Source organism: Crotalus tigris, unplaced genomic scaffold, assembly GCF_016545835.1.
Source record: "Crotalus tigris isolate CLP2741 ecotype Arizona unplaced genomic scaffold, ASM1654583v1 scf7180000017888.547151679:1136858, whole genome shotgun sequence".
Classification (NCBI taxonomy): domain Eukaryota; kingdom Metazoa; phylum Chordata; class Lepidosauria; order Squamata; family Viperidae; genus Crotalus; species Crotalus tigris.
In genome coordinates, this window is record NW_024096705.1 from 615,890 (window position 1) to 640,960 (window position 25,071).

The window sequence follows — 25,071 nt, forward strand, 5'->3', positions numbered from 1 at the left end:
ACCAAAGTTAAAGCAGTATTAGAATGGCAATCCCCACATACCCACAAGCAGCATCAAAGTTTTCTGGGGTTTGCCAACTTTTATCATCAATTTATTCTCTCTTTCGCAAAGATAACCATGCCTACCACTGATTTACTCACAACAGACAAAGGAGGGGAAAACCCCCGACCTTGTCACCCATTGAAATGGTTGTTAGAGTGCCAGGCAGCATTCGAAAGACTAGAGAGACTCTTTGAACTGAAGCAGTTCTTAAACACCCTGACCCTGGACAACAATTCATCATTCAAGCTGATGCAAGCAACGTGGCCGTGGGGGCCATTCTACAAAAAAAAAAAATCACAGAGGGGAGTTACAACCTTGACTTACACTTCCTGGAAATTAACTGAAACTGAGAAGAGGTGGGCTGTTTGGCAGAAAAAGGCTTTTGCAGTTTGTTGGGCTTTGCTGACATGGTGTCATTTCTTGGAAGGGGGGAAATACCTTTTGAGGTATGGACTGGTCACAAAAATTTGGAGGCTCTCAAATTATCCCCCAAGCAAGTTTAGTGGCTCAGTATTTCAACCGTTTTAATTTCACTTTAAAATATTTTCCTGGAGGTAAGAACGTTTTCGCTGATGCCTTGTCTAGAATGCCCCAGTTCAAGAGCAACTGAGAGGAAGTAATTAACTCCATTATTCCTCCACTGCAATATGCTTCTCAAATAACAACCAGATCACACCCCCAAAGACCCCCTGATGTTCCTGATGATCTCTTGCTAAAGAAATTAAAGGAGAAGTTAGAGACTGATGTCTGGTTTAAAGATAACAAATTTATATTAATCTTAAGGGGAGGGCTCGCTTGGAAGGTTCCAAGTTATACCTCCCAGATGGCCTCAAGCTCCAGGCATTGCAACGGAGTCATGACACTAAGCAAGCAGGTCACTTTGGGTTTTTAAAGATATTGCATCTGGTGCAAAGGCAATTCTGGTGGCTAAAAATGAAGGACATTATGTTAAGAGTTGTGCCATTTGTGCTGCCATGAAGAGGCATCCTAGAAAACCCCCAGATTTGTTGCAGCAGGTGACAGATCCCTCTCAACCTTGGGAGGAGATAGCCATGGATTTTATAGTGGAATTACCTGAGAGCAAGGGGAACCCTGTAATATGGACTGTGATTGATCTATTTTCCAAACAGGCGCATTTCATCACTTGTTCAGGACTTCCCTCTGCCCAGAAGCTAACCAAACTATTTTTGAAGCACATATACTGACTCCATGATGCCCCAAATTGGATTATTTCTGACAGAAGGGTCCACTTTACTGCAAAATTTTAGAAGGAGTTCGTTAAAATGATTGGTTCCTCCCAGGGGCTATCATCAGTTTTTCATCTGAATACTAATGAAGCTGCTGAGAAAGCTAACGCAATGGTGGAACAGTACCTCAGATGCTATGTAAATTACCAGCAGTCCAATTGGGTTGACTCCTGCCTTTCACAGAGGTAGCCTACAACAATATGGTGCACTGGACTCACCCCATTTAAAATAGTAATGGTTGTGCCCATGACTGAGTATCCACAGGAGCCTCCTACTTCCCAGACTCTGGACCAATGGATGATATCCTTCCAGGAGGTTTGGGTGAATATGAAGAAGGCATTGACCAAAGCTACCAGAGTTTACAAACAGCAAGCTGACAAACTGCACTCCCCTCATAAACCTTTTCAGGTTGGACAATTAGTTTATCTTTCAAGGAAATATTTGAGATTGAAGTAACCTAGTAGAAAATTGGGGCCAAAATTCCTTGGTTCTTTTCCTATCACTAAAATCATTAACCCTGTCACAGTGGAACTGAAACTACCACAATTGTTGGGGAAAGTTCACCGTTTTTTATTGCAGTCTATTGAAACCTGTGTCAGAATCCTCTTTAACATCTATCCCAAAGAAGCCACCGGATCCAATGGTGATGGAGGGGGAGACACATTATGAAATAAAACTTATTCTTGATTCTAGGTTGTACAAGGGAACGTTACAATACTTTGTTCAGTGGAAAGGTTACCCCCTTTCAGAAGCCACATGGATGAAATGTACAAATGTGAAAGTGGATAGATTGATAAAGAAGTTTTATGATAAATACCCTCACAAGCCTCGAGGAAATGCTTAACCTGCTTTTTCTTTTCCCTGCAGGAGACTCTTTCTTTCTGATGGGGAGCCGACTGTCAACTTTGAAAATAAGCACGGCTGTGGCCATTTTCCCTATTCATTTTTGGTTGACACATTGAAAAGTGGGGGATTGCCAGGTGCTTTGCTAGTCAAAATAAACTTTGTCCCATGGGAAGCAAAGTCATCAGCTGCTCCCGAGACTGTTCCCATTGTTGCTTACATAGCTTTAGAGGTGGGATTTTTTAACTTTGTATTGGGGAATTGTTACGTGGGTCTTCAGACTTGGTTTCATTTTTGACGTGCTGATACTTTGTATCTAATAAACATGTTCTTTGCGGAATTTCCAAGTCTCGGAGTTCTGCTTTATTTGTCTCTGTCTGTCGGAACCATGACACAAAAGCTATTAGATATGCTAATATTCATTTAAGTTCTTGCACAGATCTTTTTGGATTATGACTGGTGCATATATGAGAAGGAGGGGAAAGGAGAGGAGAGGAGAAGAATGAATACTGTAAATATTCCAGTTACCTAAAACTTAGGAAAGTAAATGACTGCATTAAATGAACTGTATTATTACTTCTATAAAATAAAATAGCAGCAACAGGCCAACAACTTGGAAAATGAAACAAATTGCTTTAAATGCTTTTCAATTGAAGACGTGAAACCCTAGAGTAGTCAGCTCACAGTATCTACTCATTTTACTCCAATTAAACTTAATAGAAAAAGAAATCTAACCATTCTGAAGAAAAATTAGTGCAATTAAAAGATTTAAATAAAAGCTTTAATTTTGATGGACTGAATAATTCAATCATTTCAATGGATTTATTATGCTTAGTCACAAAACTTAAGTTTTAGAGTGAAAATTCCTGTTGTACAGTAACTTCAAATGTATGTTGGAAATGTAAATGCAAAGACTTTTTTACCATCTTTGGTAGACTTATGATAAATAAAAAATACTGGGGTAAAATTCATATTTTAGTGCATAAGATTCTTAAAGTGAATATAAAAATTAAATCAGAGACTTTTATTTTAGGCTTACTGGATAAAAAAGCTTTTAAAAATCTGGAACTTTGCTGTTATATATGGTGACAGAAGTAAGAATGGTTTATGCACAAAAATGGAAATATACTTAATTCTCACAATGGATGAATGCTAAAAAAAATGCTGGAAATAGCAGAGATGACTAAATTAACTGCTCTAATAAAAAAAATAAAGAATATATCCAAGTTTGTTTTTACTTGGAAATTGCTTCTGGATGTTTTGCTTAAGATAAAAAAAAATAAGACTTTGATTTTTGATTTTCCTGATTAGATAAGTTTGTTGTTTTAGAAATGGCTAGTAGTAAAAGTAAAAAGTTGAGGCTGTAATATTGTTAGTTTATTCTCCTGCACAAAAAACAATCAGAAGTCAATGCTGTTCTTTCTTTTTTTTCCTTTCACCCCACATTATTCCCTTTTCCCATATTCCCACTATTTTAATTTATACTTTGATGACTTTAATAAAATTATTATTTAAAAAAATAAGAGTATGTAGTAGAAAAATAAACTCCCTTTCTCTTTTCTTCCACCCTCCTGGAATTACTTTGTCAACAAGCCAGAAAATTAGGTAATTGGGAAATATTACATCCCAGTAATATCAGTTACCAGACATTGTGGTACCCAAAATTAGGACAGGGATTATTCAAAAACAGGCAGGCAAAAACTAAATTGAACATTCATGACTTGGTCATGAAATTAATCTAAAAATGTTCTGCCTTTACCTTTCAATGCACTACACTTTTCATACTTTCAACGTAATTGAAAGTATTACAAATTTCAAAATGAAATAACAGCAAATAATAAAAATAAAATAATAAATTGATGAAAGTCATCAAACTCCTCAGGATTAAACAGTGGTAAATAAACTCAGTTTTTGTCCACTGTTAGAAGTCAGTAGCTTTAATGGCCATTGTACATTTTTCTCCAAAGTATGAGAACTTTCTCCAGAGAATGTTCCATAGAACAGGGATCCCCAACCTTTTGGGCACCAGGGACCAGTTCCGTGGAGAGAGCTTTTTCCTTAGACCAGAGGGTGTGTGGTTTTGTGGGCTGCCTGCATCTTGCGGAAGGAGCTTTACTTGTTTGTGCAGACCGCTTGCTGGCATGCCACAGGCCAGTACTGGTCCATGGAGCAGGGGTTGGGGACCCCTGCCATAGAGCCTCTGCTGAAAAGATTCTCTTGTAGGTTCCATTCATTGAATCAGTGATAGCAGGGACATCCAGTGAAGAGCCTCAAGTAAAAGAGATGACCTGAGCCTCCAACAATAGAAAGTTTTAGCAGCATTTTTAATTATATTTTAAAAATTCAGGAATATTTAAAAACAAAATAAACAAAACATGTAACCACTGTTAATAAACTAGCAGCTGTATTGTGAAACAAGTGCAAATACTTCTGCTGGATTTATATGATGACGACAAAACAAGAAATTCTCCTTTAAATCAGATTTTAGACAAATAAGCTCATCATTCAGAAAAAATTAACTTAACAAGGCATGCTCAATTAGCAAACAAATAAGAAAATAATGAAAGATCTTTTAGCTTTATTTTTTGTAATCTACCAATTCTCAAACAACGGAGCTGTAAAAAACTTTTCCACAGAGGTATTTAATCTTTGTTCTTTAATTTTCTTTTAAAAACCCTACTTTTAATTGGTCACCTTATTCGGTTTAAGTCTTTCTTGGTTTATTCTTAATTATGCCCTTTGGTATCTCTTCTTCTATTTTAAATCATCATTCTGTTTTCTTACGGGGTAATATTTTTCACTCACTTGTTGCTTTTGTTTTCATTCAATAATGGAATTCAAAACTTTAAAATGTAGGTCTTTAGAGAAAGAGGAACCTTAGATTTTTAGGGACTAAAAGTTCCCATCAGGTCCCATCCAGCAGTTTGGCAAAAGCTACATTAGAGTCTGTTCTATTATGATTTCTGCTATGTTACTACTCTCATTTGGCCAATCACATTTCCCAAACCTCTTTTGCTCTGCAATAGTAGGGAAGATTGTATTTTGATTCACAGATTTGGGAAGAAGTGCAGCAATTGGTACAACGATAGCATTCTTGCTTTCAACATCATTAGGACAAATGTAGATCCCCCAAGTTAAAATCTAATTTATTTGTCCTCAACTGATCACAGTATTACTGATTTCTAGCTATACTCTACTCTACTCTACTCTACTCTACTCTACTCTATTCTACTCTAATATACTATACTAAAGTATGATTCACTTATACATTATCATTGTTTCAAAATCATACCACTATCAATCAAAACATTACAGTATGTTCTAACTCTTAAAGACAGAATATACATATATAAATATATAAGTAAGTAGTAGGTACTATACCAGTGGGAAGTAGACATTCCAATGGCGTACACACCTGTTCCATAGCACTTTATTAGGGGTGGGCTTTTAAAACTAAAATGAAATCAAAATAAATATTATAAGTTACAATTCATAAAACCTAGCTATTAATGCAACTAATTTAACTATATTTAAATCATGTCCAGAGCATAATAATTATATAAACGATTAGTTCAGAAGTAGCTACAAAATACTATACACATGAAGCTGATTTACAGAGAACTAGAGACTGTTATATACAGCACATAGCCAAAAGCCCATTCCAGATTGAGATTGTGAAGTATGTTTGACATCAACTGGATTGATAGATAGTGCAATTCACAATTCAACAGCTTTGTAAATCTTGTGTTCCAGAGAAGCAGAAAAAAATATAACACTCAATTGAATTTGAGTTCAATTTTTAAACTGGTAAATATCGATTGTAATAGAAGTTGCTGCCTGAAGTTAAAACTGAATAATGTATTTATTTTTATTTATTTAAAAATGTATAGATCCACCTTTCTCATCCTTTATGATTCTGAGTAGTGTGGAAAGAATAGATACAGTACAAGAAGCAAGAGCCTAACAGAATCAAATAACTGAGGCTGACAATAAGAATATGTGCATATCCAACAAAAATGAGGTGTGGGGGTGGGGGAGCAGCCAGATGGCATTCAGTTAACATGAAATTTTATGTGCTCACTGCCACTTGTCCCTTTTTTAAAGATTTGTTTTATTCCACCTTTATTATTTTTATACATAACACAAGACAGTGACATATCTAATCTTTCTCCTTTCAGTTATTTTCCCACAACAAGGTGAGTTGGGCTGAGAGAGAATAATTGGCCCAAAGCCTCCCAGTGTAAGGCAGAACTAGAACTCTCTTTTTTTAAAAAGATGTTATTGAGTTTTATAGGGTTAGGGATAAAATAGGGTTGGGATAGGGATTAAGGTTTAAGGTGAAGTTGGGATCAGGATTGGGATTAGGACAGGGTTGGAATCAGCATTGGGGTTATACCCCAATAACATTTTCAATATTTAGCAAGCAGACTATTGTCCGGATACCTATGTTCAACTAACAATAGTTGATATAATAATAGATAACTGTAGTAAATATAATAAACAATAATCATAAACAGTATCAATTAATCAATGCATATCATTCTTCTTACTAGTATGCAGGGCTTTTTTTCTCATAGAACACCCAGAACGGAGTTCCAGCACCTTTTTTGGATGGAACTTTGTAGGGTAGGCAAGGCGGGTTGTGTGATGTGTATGAGTTCCGGCACTTTTTTTTTTTTTTTTACAAAAAAAGCACTGCTAGTATGTATTCAAAATAACATATCACATTCATTTCTCATTAGTTTGTTTTGCTAACCATTGGTAAAAATCATCCCATGTTTTAAAGTAAACTGAATTTTCTTTCTCTTTAATCTCTAAAGTCAATCTAGCAATTTCTACACATTCTAATATTTTCTTAATTAAAACCTCTTCATTGGTAAGTTTTTATTTTTCCAATATTGGGAAAATACAATTCTCGCTGCTGTCAATACATGCAATATTAAATATTCATTCTCCTTCTCATGATTAGGTCTTAATATTCCTACCAAAAACAGTTCTGGTTTGAATTCTATCTGTTTTTTAATCATTTTTTCCAATCATATATGTATCTTAACCCAAAACATTTTTTGCTTTAGGGCATGTCCATCAGATATGATAGTAAGTACCTGGCCTTTGTTTATATTTCTAGCAATTATTTGAAGTATTTTTAAACATTTTCGCTAATCTTACTGGTGTCATATGCCATCTATAAAACATTTTATACAAATTTTCTTTACATGAGACTGCTTTAGTCAATTTAATATTTCTATCCCATAATTTTTGCCAGTCTTCCAAATCTATAGAATATGCAAAGTTTTTTGCCCATGCTATCATTGTTTCTTTTACTTGTTCTTCTTCCATCTTTAAATTTAGCAGAAATCTATAGAGTTTCTTAATCAAGTTTTCATGTTTTTAATAATATATGATAAAATTCTGTTGTCTTTACATTTTTACATCTTTTTCATGTCTCATTTGAATTTGCAAATATGGCCAACCATGCTAAATCGATACCTTGTTGTTGTAAACCTTGTCTATCTTTCAATTTTCTTTTGTTATCCAAGATATCTTTATACATCACAACTTTATCATAGTTAATTAAATTTGGGTAAGCAAAAGCCATTGTTGAAAGCCATTCAGGTAGCTTAATATAGATTTTCTCCTTTATTCTTTCCCATTCTAAAAGAAATGCATTCCTTATAAAATGGTTTTGAAAATATCTGTGTGTTTTATTCTTCCCATAGCATAGGAAGGCGTGCCAACCAATTTGTAGGTCATGACCCTCTAGGTCACAGGTCGGCAACCTGCGGCTCCGGAGCCGCATGCGGCTCTTTGAGCCTTCCCATGTGGCTCCCAGCCTCCTCTGCCTTTGCAGAGAGAGACAGAGAGAGGCAATTGCGCTTCCCTGCCTCTCTCTCTCTCTCTCTCTCTCTCTCTCTCTCTCTCTCTCTCTCTCTCTCTCTCTCTCTGTGTGTTTGTGTTTTTGTGTGTGTGTGTGTCTGTGTGTATGTGTAAAAGAGAGTGCACTCACAGTATTCTCCGAGGAGCTGAAAAGCTTACTGGGCGGAGCTCCTCCCTTTGCTGCATCTCTGCAGGAAGCAGGAAGCAGGAAGGGCAGGAGAGAGCTAGCTGGCCCAGCTAGGCTGACTCAGGAATTCTGGGAGTTGAAGTCCATGAGTCATAAAAGAGACGAGGTTGCTTGTTGGACAACAGCTTGAAGCTTGCCAGGTGAGCAACAGATAGGAGGGGGGGGAGAAAGAGAGAGAGAGAAAGAGAGAGAGAGGGAGGGAGAGAGAGAGAGGAAAGAGAGAGAGAGAAAGAAAGAGAGCGGGGGAAGAGGAGTGGCAGACCAAGGGCAGATAGAGAGGGAGGGAGAGAGAGACAGACAGAGAGAGAGAGAGAGAGAGACCCTTTTGACATCTAAAATGAAGATAACACTGCATATATTCTTTTTTTACCTGTGTGTGTATGTGTGTGTGTGTGTGTGTGTGTGTGTGTGTATACACATATACATATATATACACACACAGATACACACAGAAACACACACACACACCTATAATAAAGGTAAAAAAGGATATATGCAGTGTTATCTTCATTTTAGATATCAAAAGGGTTTTGCGGCTCCCAGTGTTTTGTTTTTGGTGGGAAATGGGTCCAAGTGGCTCTTTAAGTGTTTTGGGTTGCCTACCCCTGCTCTAGGTACAATAGTCTTTTATTTCTCAGTGTTATCCATTCTTTAAGCCATGGTAAAATAGCTGTTTGATAATATAGTCTCCAGTCCAGGAGTTCAAATCTTCCATTATCTTTAGCTTCTTGTAGCATTTTTATTTTAATTCATGCTTTTTTCCCTTGCCAAATAAATCTCAGTATTGTTGCATTTAAGTCATCAAAAAAGACCTTTCCCAATTTTACAGGAATTGTTTGAAATAAAGAGTATTTTTAGTATGATAATCATTTTCACTGTAGCTAACATTGAAAGTTGAAGATTTTTCTACTTTTTGAAGTCCGTTTTTATTTGTTTTAACGATCTTTCATAGTTACACATGTTGCTATCTTTTAATGTTACACATGTTGCTATTAAGTAGATTCCTAAGTACTTAACTTATTTGCAGATTTGTCTTTTTTTGTAAGTTGACTTTTCTGTTTATGTTAAGTTCTTTATTAATACTTTAGTCTTTTCTCTGTTTATTTTCAAGCCTGCCACTTCTCCAAACTGTTCTATTTTCTCCAACAATTTAGTAGCTGTTTCAAGTAGCTCCTCCAAAATAAAAACCAAGTCATCTCCAAAGGCTTGTAATTTATATTTTTGATCTTTTATCTCCAATCCTTTAATTTCTGTATCTTAGCTAATATTTCTAGTCAATACTTCCAATGTTAGTATAAATAACAATGGGGATAATAGACATTCCTGTCTTGTACCTTTTTTGATATCAACATTTTCTGTATAGTCTCCATTTAACATTATTCTCATAGTTTGTTTATGGTAAATTGTTTGAATTGTATTTATGAAATTTTTCCCAAAGTCCATTCCCACCAACTGCTGGAACATAAATTGCCAGTTAGGTTATCAAGGAATATTAATGCCATCTTTTTCCTGGGTGGTTTTCATAGTACTCTAAAACATCCAAAATCATTCTTAAGTTATTTTTTATCTGTCTTTTAGGTAGAAAGCCATTTTGGTCTGTGTGTATACATTCAGTCAAAAATTTCTTAATTCTTTCTGCCATTATCAAAGCAAAAAATTTATAATTCACATTTAATAGCGACATTGGTCTATAGTTTTTTATTTGTGTGAAGTCAGTACCTTCTTTAGGTATTAAAGTAATATTAGCTTCAGTCCATGACTTTGGTATTTTAGTCTCCAAAAGAATTTCATTACACAGTTCTTTCAAAGTTGGGCTTAATACATCTTGTAATGCTATGTGAAATTCTATGGGAAGTACATCTGGGCCCAGAGTCTTATCTTTTTTTGCCTTTTTATGGCTTCTATAATCTCCATCATTGATATTTTTCCATTTACTATATTTCAAATATTCTCCGGAATGTTTGGCAAATCTGCTTTTTAAAATTACAACTGTATTTTTTCTTTAGGAACTTCCTCTGCCTTATAAAGTATCTCATAGTAGTCTTTAATCATTTTTTCATTGCATCATTTTGGATCTGTAATTCTCCTTTTGAATCTTGTAGCTTATTTATCATTCTTTTTTTTCTTTTTTCAATCTATATGTTAACCATCTCCCCATTAGTATTTTCAAAGAAATTCTGTTTAATCCATTTAATCTGTGTGAGCCACTACTTCCTTCTCAGCCAGGCTTAATTTATGCTTTATTATCTCCATTTGTTTCTTAAGCACTTTCTTTTGTGGATCTGTTTGTAACTCTAGTTCCAATTTGTTAAGTTCTTCTCTCAGCTTTAACTGTAATCATTTCTTTTCTTTATTCTTTTTGGAAACATAAATTACAGCCAACCAGCTGAAGTATGCTTTGACTGTGTCCCATACATTTTGAAGCAATGTTTCTTCTTTCTTGTTTATTTTTTTTTTAAATTCCATTACCTTTGTCACTAGTTGCAGGAATTCTTTTTCTTTCAGTATAGATTTATTCAGAGACCATCTTAGTTTTTTCTTAATTCCTTTCCAAGTCATTTTTATTGGGTTGTGGTCTGCCCAAACATTAGTTTCTATCTCCACATACTTGTATTACCATTTTCAAGTCCGAAGATGTCCATATCATATCAATTCTAGACCATAATTTATGTCTATTAGAATAAAATGTATTAAAAATGTGAGATGGCTAATGAGGAAAAAATAGAATCAAGTCTGTCAATGTAAATGTAACTAATTGCTACCAGTAAAAATACTTAGAATTTGGTAGGAGAAATAAGGTAAAATAAGGACTGTAACAGGATTGATGATAAGGCAATCCAAATGAATGGAAAGAAAAGAAATGTACTAATATGATGCATATTCTTTAGGAATATTGGAAAAATATATACTAAATTGTCATTTATTAAAACAATAAGAATTGTATTAGCGCAATGTTTGTAAAAAAGATGTTTCAGGGAAAGAGGAAAGTAAACAAAATTAATATATGAAATACAAACTATAGAAATTAATTGTTAAGGACTGTTTTTACAAATGTAATCCAGACATCACACTGTTTACCAACTATTGAATGACCTATGTTTGTGTAAAAACTCAATAAAAAATATAATAATAAAAAAAGAATAAAATGTATATTGTAGTTTTTCTGGGTGTTTCTCTCTCCATATGTCTTGGATACACAATTCTTCTATCAGTTTTGAGAATGCTTTAGGTAGTATATTTCCTCCTTTTTTCCCTTGCTGATGGCTTTTATAATCCAAAGTCACATTATACAAAGATTTTGGTAATTTAGGTCCAGTATTTCCTTGTGTAGTTTTTGATAAAATTGCTCTTGTTTATCATTAGGTCCATATATTGCTACCAACAATATCTGTTTTTGATCCACCATAATTTCCACCATTAGTATTCTCTCCTCTTCATCTACATAAATTTGTTTGGGGTTCATCTTTTCTTTAATATAAAGGGCTATTCCTCTTTTCTTTTGAGATGCAAGTGTGAAATAAAGTTTGCCAATTTTTGGTTGTTCTAAAATTTTGAAATGTTGTCTCTTAATGTGTGCTTCTTGGAGGCAAATTATATCCATTTTTAGTTTTTGTAGTCTTGTAAAAAAAAATTCTCCTTTTTAAAGGAGAATTTAGTCCATTTATATTTATTGATAAAATCCCAGTCTCCTCCACCTCTTTCAATTATATCTAGGTCTCAGTCTTCTAGTTGATCTTATCTGTCTCTGGTCTCTCGGTCTTGCTCCTTCTGTGTATGTATTTTTGGATAAGTAGCAATCACACTCTGAAGGATGCGTTGTGATACTATCATAACTGACTGATCACAATGTACTAGCAATATAGAAAATCTATGGGGAAATTTTCAGCAAAGATTTCTATTGTACAAATAGTCTTCATTTAACTACCACTTGTTCAACAACCATTCAAACTTGCAAGAGCACTGAATGTGGGAACATAACCTATCATTAGAGTCCCAGATATCAAGCATTCCTACAGTTATGTAATCGTTATCCAGGAGCTCAACATCCACCTTTTTACAATGTAAAAATCCATGGTGACATGATCACAATTTCTGATGAATCCTTCCAGATTCCCACAACATGGTTAAGGGAAAGCTGGCAGGCAGTCAGAAATTGCAGTCAGGTGAGGTTCTCACTCAACCACCCATGCAGTCCTTGCTTAACAAAGGAACCAGGACTACAGAATGCCATCGCTAAGAAGCACATGCACGTGACATCCTGCTTTATGACTGCATTGACTGCATTGCTTATTAAAGGCAATTCCAGGCCCAACTGCCATTGTTAACCAAGGACAATTTGTAACCGAGAACATAAGAAGAAGATACTGGCTGCCATAAGAAGAAGATACTGCATAAATCTGAGTGTACTGCAAAAAGAGATGGGAGTACCAGACCATCTCATTTGTCTCTTGAGAAACCTATATGTGGGTCAAGAAGCAACAGTGAGAACCGAACACGGAACCACTGATTGGTTCAAAATTGGAAAAGGAGTCCGGCAAGGCTGTATACTGTCACCCTGCCTATTTAACTTATATGCAGAGCACATCATGAGAAAGGCAGGGCTAGATGAATCAAAAGTTGGAATTAAGATTGCCGGGAGAAATATCAACAACCTAATATATGCAGATGATACCACTCTAATGGCAGAAAGTGAAGAGGAACTAAAGAGCCTCTTGATGCGGGTGAAGAAGGAGAGTGCAAAATTTGGCTTGAAACTCAACATTAAGAAAACCAAAATCATGGCATCCGGCCCTCTCAATTCCTGGCAAATAGATGGGGAAGAAATGGAGGTAGTGACAGATTTTATTTTTCTGGGCTCCAAGATCACCTCTGATGGGGACTGCAGCCAAGAAATTAAAAGACGCTTGCTCCTGGGGAGGAAAGCTATGGCAAATCTAGACAGCATACTAAAAAGCAGAGACATCACCCTGCCAACAAAAGTGCGTATAGTCCAGGCCATGGTTTTCCCATTTGCAATGTATGGTTGTGAAAGTTGGACCATAAGAAAGGCTGAGTGCCAAAGAATTGAGGCCTTTGAACTATGGTGCTGGAGAAGACTCCTGCGAGTCCCTTGGACTGCAAGGCGTTCAAACCGGTCAGTCCTAGAATAGATCAACCCCGACTGCTCTTTAGAAGGCCAGATCCTGAAGTTGAAACTCAAATACTTTGGCCACCTAATGAGAAGGAAGGACTCACTGGAGAAGCGCCTAATGCTGGGAAAGATTGAGGGCAATAGAAGAAGGGGACGACAGAGAATGAGATGGCTGGATGGAGTCACTGAAGCAGTAGGTGTGCATTTAAATGGACTCCAGAAGATGGTAGAGGACAGGAAGACCTGGAGGAATGTTGTCCATGGGGTCGCGATGGGTCGGACACGACTTCGCAATTAACAACAACAACAACAACACTGCAAAAAATGCAATGTTTGAAATATTTGTTTTCAAATTATTACAAAATGAATCTTGAAAAAGCTAAGTATTTACAGTAGAACAAAAATTAAAGAATAAGTTCTTTTCTTTGGTACATTGATTCAATCTTTGATCAAAGACCAATTTTGGGGGTCATAAGAAACTGTAAGAACATTTTCCTGAAATAAACTTTTCCCTAGAAAATGCTATTAGTATTAGCCAAGCAGCAAAAGTTACTCACTAACTAACAATGATAATACTAGCAATGATAATATTCTGATTCCTTCCTTAAAGAAAAAAATGAGACTTACAATTAGAATGTTTGAGACTCTAGTTTGGGCTTTAACAAAGTAGCTTGTAATCAAAGTTAAAAGTCCACTGCATTGAAGCAACTCTGATATTAAGCAAGCCTAAGCAATGATCTTCATATAATCTATATATGGGACGTAAGGTTGTTAAGTGTGGAATGTATAACCACATGTTTTTTGAACTGTAGAAAAAAATTCACAAAAAAGAAATACACCTCAAAATGCAAAAGATGCATGGATTTGAAGAGGATGATTTCTATATAAACTTAATCAACATGGATACAGAAAACTACATTAAAACAATGAATAGTAATGGAATCTCCATTGCTTACAAGGTCACTGGTGTATAAATTAATCTAAAATTCAAAGTTCTACAACATACTGACCCTAAGTAGGCCTCTATCTAGTAATCGTCTTATAAAGTCATATACTTATTAAAGGATCCTAGACCCACAATAGATAGCAATGAATTCATTTGGAAATGGAAAGGCACTCTGTGCTATATAAAAACATTAGGAATATCAAATCCATGAATATGCATTTTTGGCCTAGAAAAAAATAAAAACAAAGTTAATCGTGTGGGTTTTTTCAGCAAACAGCAATCTCAGAAAAAAAATCAAAATAATTAACCAGATATATACCACTATTTCATAGTATTTACAGTCTTCCAATAACATATCACTTTAGTTTTCATCAAGATATACAACCAATATACATGCTGTAAGAAATCAACCAGTAATACAAGTGGACAAAATGAAAATAAGAAGAATTCTATGCCAAACAAAGAACCAGGTGCAATAATTTATTTCATGGTTAGACCTTATAAGAAAGACTGAATTCTAGAAATCTACCTGGACCCTCAAGAACTGAGCAAGTGAATTCAAAGATAGCATTATCACATTCTGACATGACTGAAAAAATGAGCAGATACAAAGATATTTCCAATTTGGATGGATAAACTGGGTTGCACATCACCAGATGAAAAAAAGCATATGCCTGTGTTTAAGACATTATATACTTGATATAGCTTTAAATGCTGCAATAGGAAGTGTTTATTATTCAATATTTCTGGAAATGATTAAGAAATCAGGAATGTCAGAGGCATCACAATAGAAAAATATGATCATTAATATATGTTGGTACTGAGAAAAGTCATATCCTTAAATATTAAATTGAATAATAATAAAATGTTCATGTTAAAGTTCATGAAATACTGCATAAAATCTAGGAGAAATAATAATGAAAGATTGTATTAAATCAGATCAGACTGAAGTAAACGCAAATGGAGATATATCAACAAAGAGATACAGAAGATCATGATGGTGGTAAACTGGATCTCAAAAAGTATTCCCAATCAGGTAATCCTCCTCCTCCTAAATGGGCCATTCTTTCACAGACATTTCTTTTCTAAATAAGAGAAACAGAATGATTATGGGAGCACACAAAAGCAATGAGAGCACTAGCGACTTGTGACTACCTGCCAACTTCCTCACTGAGGAAGCTGGCAGGGAGCATCAGAAATCACTCCTCCTCCTCCTCCTCTTCCTCTTTCTTGGCTAACTCACAGCCTGCCCTTTTGTTGGAGAGAGGGGGAATAAAAGAGTAATGGACTATAATGGACTATATAGAAAACTGCAGCCCCAATCCCCATTCCAGAAGAGGGTTGGCCCATTGACGTCTAGTAGTCCCCAGCCAACCCTCCGTAATCATAAGGTCATAAGGCTTTACCACCAGCCAACTCGATATAGAGGCCTGCAGAAGGCAGGAAAGATGATGGGAATATACCCTTCCTCTCTTCCCTTGTACCATACAACTACAGGTTTCCAGGAAATGTGCAGCCAGAATATGCAGTGATGCTAAAGTAGCCACAACTTTGTCAAATTTCAATCCCACAGGAGTTACGGGTCCCATATTTAGGACTCATAGCCCATTTGAGATATGTTGATTCAAAAATTATTGCCCTATGATTCATTTTGCCTAATTGAAGGTTAGAAACAATCAGACACAAGAGTTTTAGTAGAATATAGATTATCTGACATTGGATCTCATCAGAATTTAAAGAATTTCTAAGTACAGCATCTCTTTTGCAGTTGTAGGATTCTTCTAAAAGAAGCAAAGCATCCTCAGATGCTGTTATATGAGTTACAGAGAGCAGACATATAATCAAAAAGCTAAACAGATTAATTGGATCTTATTGAAAGTTGCATGAATAAATAATGCTACTTATAAAAGAGCATGTAAGGAAGTTGGTTTCTTTGTAGAAGTTGAAACTATCTGTATTATAGGAAGTAATGGTATGTTCCTTGCAATAAAAGGATTTTATTAAAATTTACAGTTTTTAATACAGTTCTTAATAAAAACCTTCATTCTCATGTGATTCTTCCTCATAGATGAACCACACACTTATATGGATTGCCTATACTTGGCCCTTTTTCAAATGTCTGCAGGCACCAGTTGTAAACAAAACGCCAAAAGCAATGGTCTAATGGTATAATACAAGTTCTGCCCTTTCCAGACCTGCATGTGTTGACACAATGCATGTACAAAAATGGAGAAGCTTTCATCAGAGTGGCACAATGCTGTTTTCATCCTTTTTCTATTTTGCAGACTCCTTGCTCACTCTCTAGGAAGCAAAGTTTTATTAAAAGACAGGGACTTGCAGAAGTAATCAAACATACACTTAGGGCTAGGCTTTGGTTATCAGATTACAATCTAAAGCACACCCCTATAAGCCACACAGAAGGCAAGGAGAATGTTGAGAGTTTGGAAAAAAATCAGAGAAAAGCAACTAAGATGATCAAAGACCTGGAGACTAAAACATATGAAGAATGGCTGCAGGACCTGGGTTTGGCTGGTCTAAAGAAAAGAAGAAAGAGGGGAGACATGATAACAGTATTCCAGTATTTGACGGGCTGCCACAAGGAACAGGGGGTCATGTTATTCACCAAAGCACCAGAGGATAGGATAAGAAACAATGGTTAGAAACTGATCAAAGAGAGAAGCAACCTGGAATTAAAGAGAAACTTCCTGATAGTGAGGACAATTAACCAGAACAGCTCGCCCCCAGAAATCACAGGTACTCCATCACTGGAGATTTTTAAAAAGAAGCTAGACCACAGGTCGGCAACCTGCAGTTCCAGAGCCGCATGCAGCTCTTTGAGCCTTCTTGGGCAGATCCCAACCTCCTTTGCCATTTGCAGAGAGAAACAGAGACAGAGAGAGGCACTTGTGCTTCCTGTGTAAAAAAGAGAGTGGCCTCACCCTGTTTGACAGTTGAAAAACTTATTGGACGGGGCTCCTCCCTTTGCTGCGTCTTTGCAAGAAGCAGGAAGCAGGAAGGGGAGGAGAGAGCCAGCCTGTCGCACAACAGCTTGAAGCCAAGGTGAGTAGAAGATTGGAGAGAGGGAGAGGGAGGAGAGAGAAAGAGGGAGAGAGAGGGAGAGGGAGAGAAAGAGAGAGAGCAAAGAGAAAGAGAGAGGGAGGGAGAGAGAGGAAAGAGAAAAAGAGAGAGGGAGAGGAAAGAGATGGAGGGAGAGGAAAGAGAGAGGGGGAGAGGAAAGACATAGAAAGAGAGAGAGGAAAGAGAGAAAGAGGGAAAGAGAGAGAGGGAGAGAAAAGAGAGGAAAGAGAAAGAGAAAGAGAGAGAAAGAGAGGAAAGAAAGAGAAAGAGAGGGAAAGAGAGGGAGAGAGGGAGAGGAGAGAGAGAGAAAGAGAGGGGGGAGAGGAAAGAGAGAGAGGGAGAAGAAAGAGAGAGGGAGAGAAAAGAGAAAGAGAGAGGAAAGAGTTTTGTGGCTCCCAGTGTTTTGTTTTCAGTGGGGAAACGGGTCCAAGTGGCTCTTTGAGTGTTTTGGGTTGCCTACCCCTGGGCTAGACAGTCACTTATCTGAGATAGTATAGGTTCTCCTGCTTGAGCGGGAGCTGGACTAGAAGACCTCCAAGGTCCCTTCTAGCTCTATTTTATTCTATTTCTAGCATGTTTACTAGAGAGACCGTTCTGCTCAAATCTACAGAGCTAAAGCCTTAGCAAATAAAGCATTACTGTGCAGCATTACAACACAGCAACTTCAAGCTGATGTCCATTTATTTTAAACCTAGGCCCTAGGAAACATCCATGAACTTCCTTCCTAGTAAGCTCTCTTAAGATGAGGCTACATAATTTTCCTCTTTTATTTAGTTAATTTTAAGCAGTACCTTTTTCTATTTTTTCTCCATGTTTATCTCTGGATTTTGAACTTTTTATTGTACTTTACTAAGTTTTATCTGATGCATTTATCTGATGCATTTGTTGGGCAAGGGATACGATACCTAAGAACTGGAGTTAAAAATTAATGTAATAAACTATTATTAGGAAGTACCTATTCCATTCCTGCCTTTCCATGAGAGAATACGTTCACTCTTAAAAGAAGGAATTTTTAACAGCAAGAAATAACATGTATAATATCCCATTATAATAGTCACCAAGGGTACAATTTGTTTAATTTAATAATTTAATTATTGCTTAATTCTAGGAAAAATACAGCTTAATTTACAGCATTATTCAGTCCCAAACCATATACTTAAATTAGCTAAATCACCAGTAAAGAGAAAAATATATCTGAGCACAAGAAGCATCACCCTTGAACCATCCCCCTCAATTTTCACATATTTAGAAGTAAATCCAAAGCTCCTCTCTATATTTTGAAAATAACCACTGGGCAAAAGACCAAACTGCAATGCCACAAATTTAACTATTTAAACTAAATGTATAAAAATACAATTAACCAGTACATTAATGAGGTCTGTGCAAGCAGTATTACTTAACCTATAATCCTATGCATATCTTCAGGGAATAATGAGTTCTGAGTAGGCATTCATGGCATGGTACTGGGATGGATTTATTAAAACAAATGAATTCTGAAAGCAACAGTGATTAACCTGAGTATGAATAGGAAAAATCTATACTCGCAAAAGTTCCATAATTGTTTATCTGCCTATTGTTTGTAAGTGAGTTTCTTAGATTCTGTACAGTAGTTAAATAATTATACAATGATAAACACTCTATGTCAGAATTATTATGCTGAAATGAAGCACTCTCTTCAATAATGAGGGCAGATTCAAGGACATTTTGTAGTATGATACAAGCAGGGGTGTATATAATATACCATCTATTTGTATTTTATTTATCACAAAAATACAAGAAATAACACACATACGTCCCTTTAAAAAGCAAGATTTATGAAATTTGGAAATTTGTAAACAAATATGACCCAATGTAATGTTTCCTTCAGACTCAAAAAACTGAAGGAATGACCAAAATTAAGCAGTTAGGGTCAAGGGCCATATAGCCCCTGGCATAGGGTACGAGTCAAGTTTTCTCTTTTTTGTTGAATAAATCCAGTTCATTACAAAACCTAGTCTTGAAATGATGGCAATACCATTGTATGAGACAGAATATTAAATAAAAGTACAAGACTGCATGGCTGGCAACTGTGGACAGAACAGTGCTTGCTGTATAAGGTGTACTTTAGATACCCAAAATAAGAGGAGATACTCAGCTCAATAGGCAGACTATTGGAAATAAAATTTACAACTACTCACCCTATTGACTCATGCTTGGAAATTGGTCTGAATCCCTGACTCATAACCTGAGGGCTGCCTAGTGTCTGTTTTCTCTTCCATCTCAACTACTTATGACCTATAGATCACACTAGGCTTTCTCTCTTAGTTAATCTTCATAGGGCCTAATTTACATGCCATGTTTTGGCTCTGTCTGACATTAATCTGGTAATCACAGTTTAGAATGGAATAAGTTAAATGATATCCCATTAATAGCAAATGCTTTATTACATAATTTTGTTGCTCGTGAAAAAAAAATCTTTCTCCAGTCTTGAAGGTGTGTATAACAAATAACAAACAACATGGCTGTCAGTTTTAAAAATAAATTAAGGCCAAACTTGATTGTTTTGATAATTCTACTTCTAATTTGTAACATCTCATTTAGGGAGGGTGTCAATACATAATTATAATTGTTCTTGTTTTTTTATACCTCTGAAAAACATTCAAAATGCTTTGTGTATATAAGTGTACTCATACAAATGTATTTTTGTGTATGTCACTTGAATAGCAAACACAGATAAGTATCTGTCACATCTGTACTTTAATTGTATTTTAACACAGTGGTCACAATTAAATAAAATATACAAAATAATAAACAGGAGTCTGCCAAATGCAGAATAAGGCCTATATTCAGAGGTTTCTTTTAAATTAAATTAGAATTAAATTAATTAAATTAAATTAAATTAGCTCCAGAAACAGAAATTTCATGGAGCAAAATCGAACCAAGGTCCTTGCTTTAGTAACTGTCCTGTGACTATTGACCAACTATTATCAACAGCATTATTAGAAGCTAGAGCTTCTCCAAACAGTCAGGGACAAAACAGAAGTATCACAATTAAATACCTGAGTCACAACTACTTAGGAATCTGTAAAATAATATATGCTCCCTGTGACACTCTGTAGAACTGAAAGTTGAAGTTTAATGAGGTATTAATGTCTTTCAACTTTAGTGTTAGAGAAGACTCCAGACAATACTGTGGATAGCCAAGAAATAAAACTATGAATTATTGAACAATTTAACCTAGCCAAGCTAGCCAAGACATGCCTTCATTATTATAGTTTGTTACCCAGTCAGTGAAACATTTAGACTGGATTTTTTTTTTAATCCACTTATTGAGTCCTTCCTAAGGACTTGGGATAAGCAGATGTTGTTATTTGATTATGTTAAAGATATTGTGATATAATTTATTTATAATCCACTTACGATTTTTATAAATAATTCAAAGTGGCAAATACTTATTATTCTTTCATTTTCCTTATCTCTGAGGTGGGTTAGGATGAGAGTAAGTGACCAATCCAAGTCATCCAGATAGCTTTCATACATAAAGCAGGACAAGAATTCCCAATCTTCCAACTTCTAGTCAGTTGCCTTAATCACTAGATCAAAGTAACTATCAATATATTATATACTGTTCTACAGTATAATATATTGTAATATAAAATGTTTATGTAACATGTGCATCTTACAAATAAAGACAATAGTGGAGCTGTTTCATTTTGCAACCTCATGTCATGGGAAAAGCCTTGATATGGTAGTACAAACTGAATCCAGACCTAAATGAAAACTTCAGGGCATGGTCCTTTTCCTTTAATGCTAAGTTACAGCTTAGCTTCATAAAGGCATTTCATCGACCAAACCATAAATCCATGAAATTTACAAGCAGTATCTTCTTTAAAACTCAGTCAATAAACATTTATATTGCTACTTTATCTCAACTGCAAAAATCCCAATGATCACTATATACAGTGGTGGGATTCAACTGGTTCGCGCCACTTTGGCAGAACCAGTAGTTAATTTTTTTGTTGCCCAGGCCCAGAATGGACTTCCGAAAGCCGCATCCACACAGAGAACTGGTTATTCACATATTTGAATCCCACCACTGACTACATGGTATCAACCAGTTTTCCATATCTCTAGAGAGATATGTCTAGTAGTCTGTAGGTTTTTGCAGCCAAAACCTTGAAGACTCCCTAGGTTCTCAATATAATTATTGAATAAGGCCAGGGAGACACAGATTTTAGTTTTTCCTCATTCACAGAAGCTCCTTGGGTCACTTTCTCTCAGTCCAGACTATCTAAGAATGTGTTATAGCAGAGAGGGAACAGATGGAAGAGGAAAACTTTCTTCTCCCCCAAAATAAATAAGCATAGGATCTCATTTGTTTATTTGGGCAATGGCCCTGAAAGAAATAACATTTAAACTTTCCTCTAAAGTATTATTCTTATCTAAATTATACATTCTAATCAAATTGTTTTTAAAACAAAGGTGCCATCAGTATTACCCATCTTTTCCTCCAAGTAGGCTACTTAATCCTTTTATCTTTTTGAAAACTTTGGGAAGTGGGTTAGATTGATAGACACTTAATCAAGGATATCAATATTGACTTGAGATTTGAACTTAGATCTGACTTGTTCTAGTTTCATGTTGTTGTTCAGCTAGCTAGAGTTGAAAAATTACACATGTAAAAATGTTACAGTGCTCTTTTCATGTAAAAAATAAAGATACAGAATAAATCAATTAAGATACAGGACAAATGCATTCAGATTAGGTTGCCTTTCTTAGCATCTGGGATTTGTTTTGGTTTTTTTTCATTTGGGATTTTTAGGTTATTTGCTACCCCTCCATGAGACAATTGGAGGGGGAGACAATTAAGATAGTGTTGGAAGTCAGCACCCACCCACCTTCCTAGAGAAGGAAACATTTGGGGGAGGGTATTAAAAAAGACAGAATATTATACTTCCCAAAAGGAATAATGAAACATCTTAGGCAAAGACAGCCCCAAGTCTCCCTCCCCCAAGCAGAAACCAAGCAGGCCAGCTTTTAGAAATGCAGATTTGATCATCCTTTCAGAAAGAGCACAACCAGGAAGCTTGGAGCTGATGGGATTAGAACAGTGGTTCTCAACCTGTGGGTCGGGACCCCATTTGGGGTCAAACAACCATTTCACGGGGGTCGCCAAACAACGCAGTCTGCCATTTTTTCCCCCTTTTCCTTAGCTGTGCTACTCCCTTTTATTCTATTGGCTTTTGAAAGCCAATAGAATAGACTCTCTTGAATAAAGTCTAATTCTATTGCTTTCAAAAGCCAATAGGAATTGTCCAGGCTGTCTCTGCCCTGCTGAGCCTGCCAAAAGTCCCATTCTGCAAACGGTGCTGCAAGTTGTCTGCAGAGAAGGTGAGCTGTCTGGAGGTTTCCACCCCTCCCTGCTGAGCAACTACTAAAAATGTAAGTAAAAGAGGGCCAGGGGTGGGAGATGGGAGGCCGGCGGGTGCAAGGAGGATTGCTGGCGCGTGTGGAGCCCGGCGGGTGCCTTACCTTCCTTGGGCTGGGCCAGCCGGTGGTCGGCCTGCGCCGTCTCTGCCGCTTGCCAGCTACGCCTCGGCCGGCGTAGGGGGCGGCACCATGCATGTGCGGCACTCCCGGGCAGGGAAACTCCTTGACTTATGACCAGTTGGGTAGTCCTCGACTTACGACTAGTTGGGTAGTCCTCAACTTATGACCGGTTGGGGGTCGCGGCATTAAAAAGGTTGAGAACCACTGGATTAGAAAGACAAAGACCCCTAGAACTAACAACCCCACACCCAAAAAATCCAACACAGGACATAGCCATCAGCCCCAGTCCCAGGGAACAGGATATGACCTTTAGGACATTATAGGATTAACCGACCACCATCAGAATACCAGAAAGGCACACTGAACCTCAGGTCAAAGTCCATGCCACAGGAACAACTCCAAACACAAAAGCCCAAGAAGGTATAAAAACCCACCACTCCCTGCTCCCTATAGTCAGCTTTCCCAGAGGCATTATTTCTGTCTGACTCCACTCTTCAATAAACTACAACTTTCTTTCTAAAGCAGTCTCCATTTTGTTTATTCCCAGCTTGGACTGAACCCTAATGAAGATTTTTCTTTCAGCAATAGAAAAAAATAACACAAGGAGCTTAAACTGCAGCCCCCTCATGAAGTGCTAATGCAAACATTTAACATTCTTTGGTTTCTTTTTTGATGTTGAAATCTACACCCTGCTTGTGAACTTTGGTAATTCCAGATTTTTGTTTCCTATATTGCCCCTGAATTTCTTTGACAAGTGATACACTTGTTCATTTGAATCCTCCTTAGATGCAATTGGAGAGATCTGAATTATTATTTACAAAACAGACCAATATATCTCTTTCTTGAAGCAACAACACCCCTCACTGGCAACCACAGTCCTCTTTATCAAAACACTTTAGAGATGTGTTGGAGGGTATATTTGGTCTGAGTTGTGGTATATTTGAAAAAAGTGGGCAGCAGGATTAAATTCCTGCCCAAATTCATACGATAAACTTAAAAGCCCTCTTCTCCTGTTTCTACTGAGATTAGAACTGAGAAAGTGAACATGCAACCTAACGTGCAGGTCTGAAGCTTAGGACCTCGCTGTAAAAATTAAGATCCGACAAGATCCCTCGAGGCCTCTCTTAATTAAGAACAGGAAGAGACTCTAGGTCTAGGCTTTCACTTTATGCCCGATAGATTGTGAAGGAGAGACCCAGATATCAAATGAAACATTAAGACGTTACAAAAAAAAATACTAACTAGGTCAAGATCCACGCTCCTACACGCTTTTCTCAGGGATAAGTCCCAGGGAGGGACTTAATGGCGAATAATTGTACTGGTTGCAAAAAAATCGTCGTCGTCGCTGTAGCCGTCTTTTGAAACTATAATCTATCTCTCGCCCGTTACAGAAAACACAAAAGAATTAATAAGCAAAGGGAGGGAGTATTTCGCTGTGAAGAAAATACTGTCGTCGGCTCGCGTTCCCAGTCATGCACTTCTCCAGATATTCCTTGTACACTGAAGCGCCGAAGACTCTACGTATAGAAGAAGTGAGAGAGCGAAGAGGGCGATCACATCGATCTCCACGGTAATCAGCGATTCGGCATTTGATTTGTAACAGTGCCGGTAGCCGCCGGGAGAGGAAGTGGAAGGAAAGCTGGAAAAGGCTATCCCTATTACCGGGAAACTGACACAAAGAGGTGGGTTGTGTGAGAAAAGCACCACCTTTAGAATCGAGGATATCTCGTGGAAAAAGTTGCTATTGCCAACTGCCTGGTTGCCCGTTCCTGGGCCTTTAATTATTCAGAAAGGCACTGAAACATTTGAAATAAGCATTGCACGTACTTAAACCCCTGCAATGCTACTAGCATTGCGAAAGCCTTGTTTCTGTAGTGCCCTGTACCATATAGCTGTCAAAGGTGCAACTGGATCATTGCAATTGGAACATTAAATTACAGGCTTTCTTCTAAAGTTAGGATTAACAGCTCTGGAGCACAAAATTTCAGGCCACGGTCATAATTTTTTCAGTCCTAGTAAGAACTACTTTACAACCATTTCTTCCGCGTTTCCCTAAAACGCCTATGAGATCTCTCTCTTCTGCCACAGATTTTAAAAGTAGGTTTAGTGTGTGTACTTTGCGAATAAATTCTCAGAGGCTTTTATTGTTTTGAATATTTTGGTATCTGGTATTATTTGCAGATTACATTTT

At 36.7% G+C, this 25,071-nt stretch overlaps 1 protein-coding gene across 8 annotated transcripts in view; it reads right to left on the reverse strand.

Moving 5' to 3' along the window:
* TPK1 (thiamin pyrophosphokinase 1) overlaps nucleotides 1-24,534 on the reverse strand; it is a 421,498-nt gene extending 396,964 nt beyond the window's left edge. For 3 of the 8 annotated variants that reach the window (XM_039344058.1, XM_039344056.1, XM_039344057.1), the window contains exons 1-2: nucleotides 24,123-24,534; nucleotides 5,514-5,585 (exon numbers count right to left, since the gene is read on the reverse strand). In XM_039344058.1, coding sequence (XP_039199992.1) covers nucleotides 5,514-5,556 — 43 coding nt within the window. In that variant the 5' untranslated portion in view covers nucleotides 5,557-5,585; nucleotides 24,123-24,534. Of the gene's footprint in view, nucleotides 1-5,513; nucleotides 5,586-17,212; nucleotides 17,251-24,122 lie in introns of those variants that run through there. The other 5 variants (XM_039344051.1, XM_039344049.1, XM_039344055.1 and 2 more) reach the window with 4 other exon arrangements.
* Between the last annotated feature and the right edge of the window lie 537 nt (nucleotides 24,535-25,071).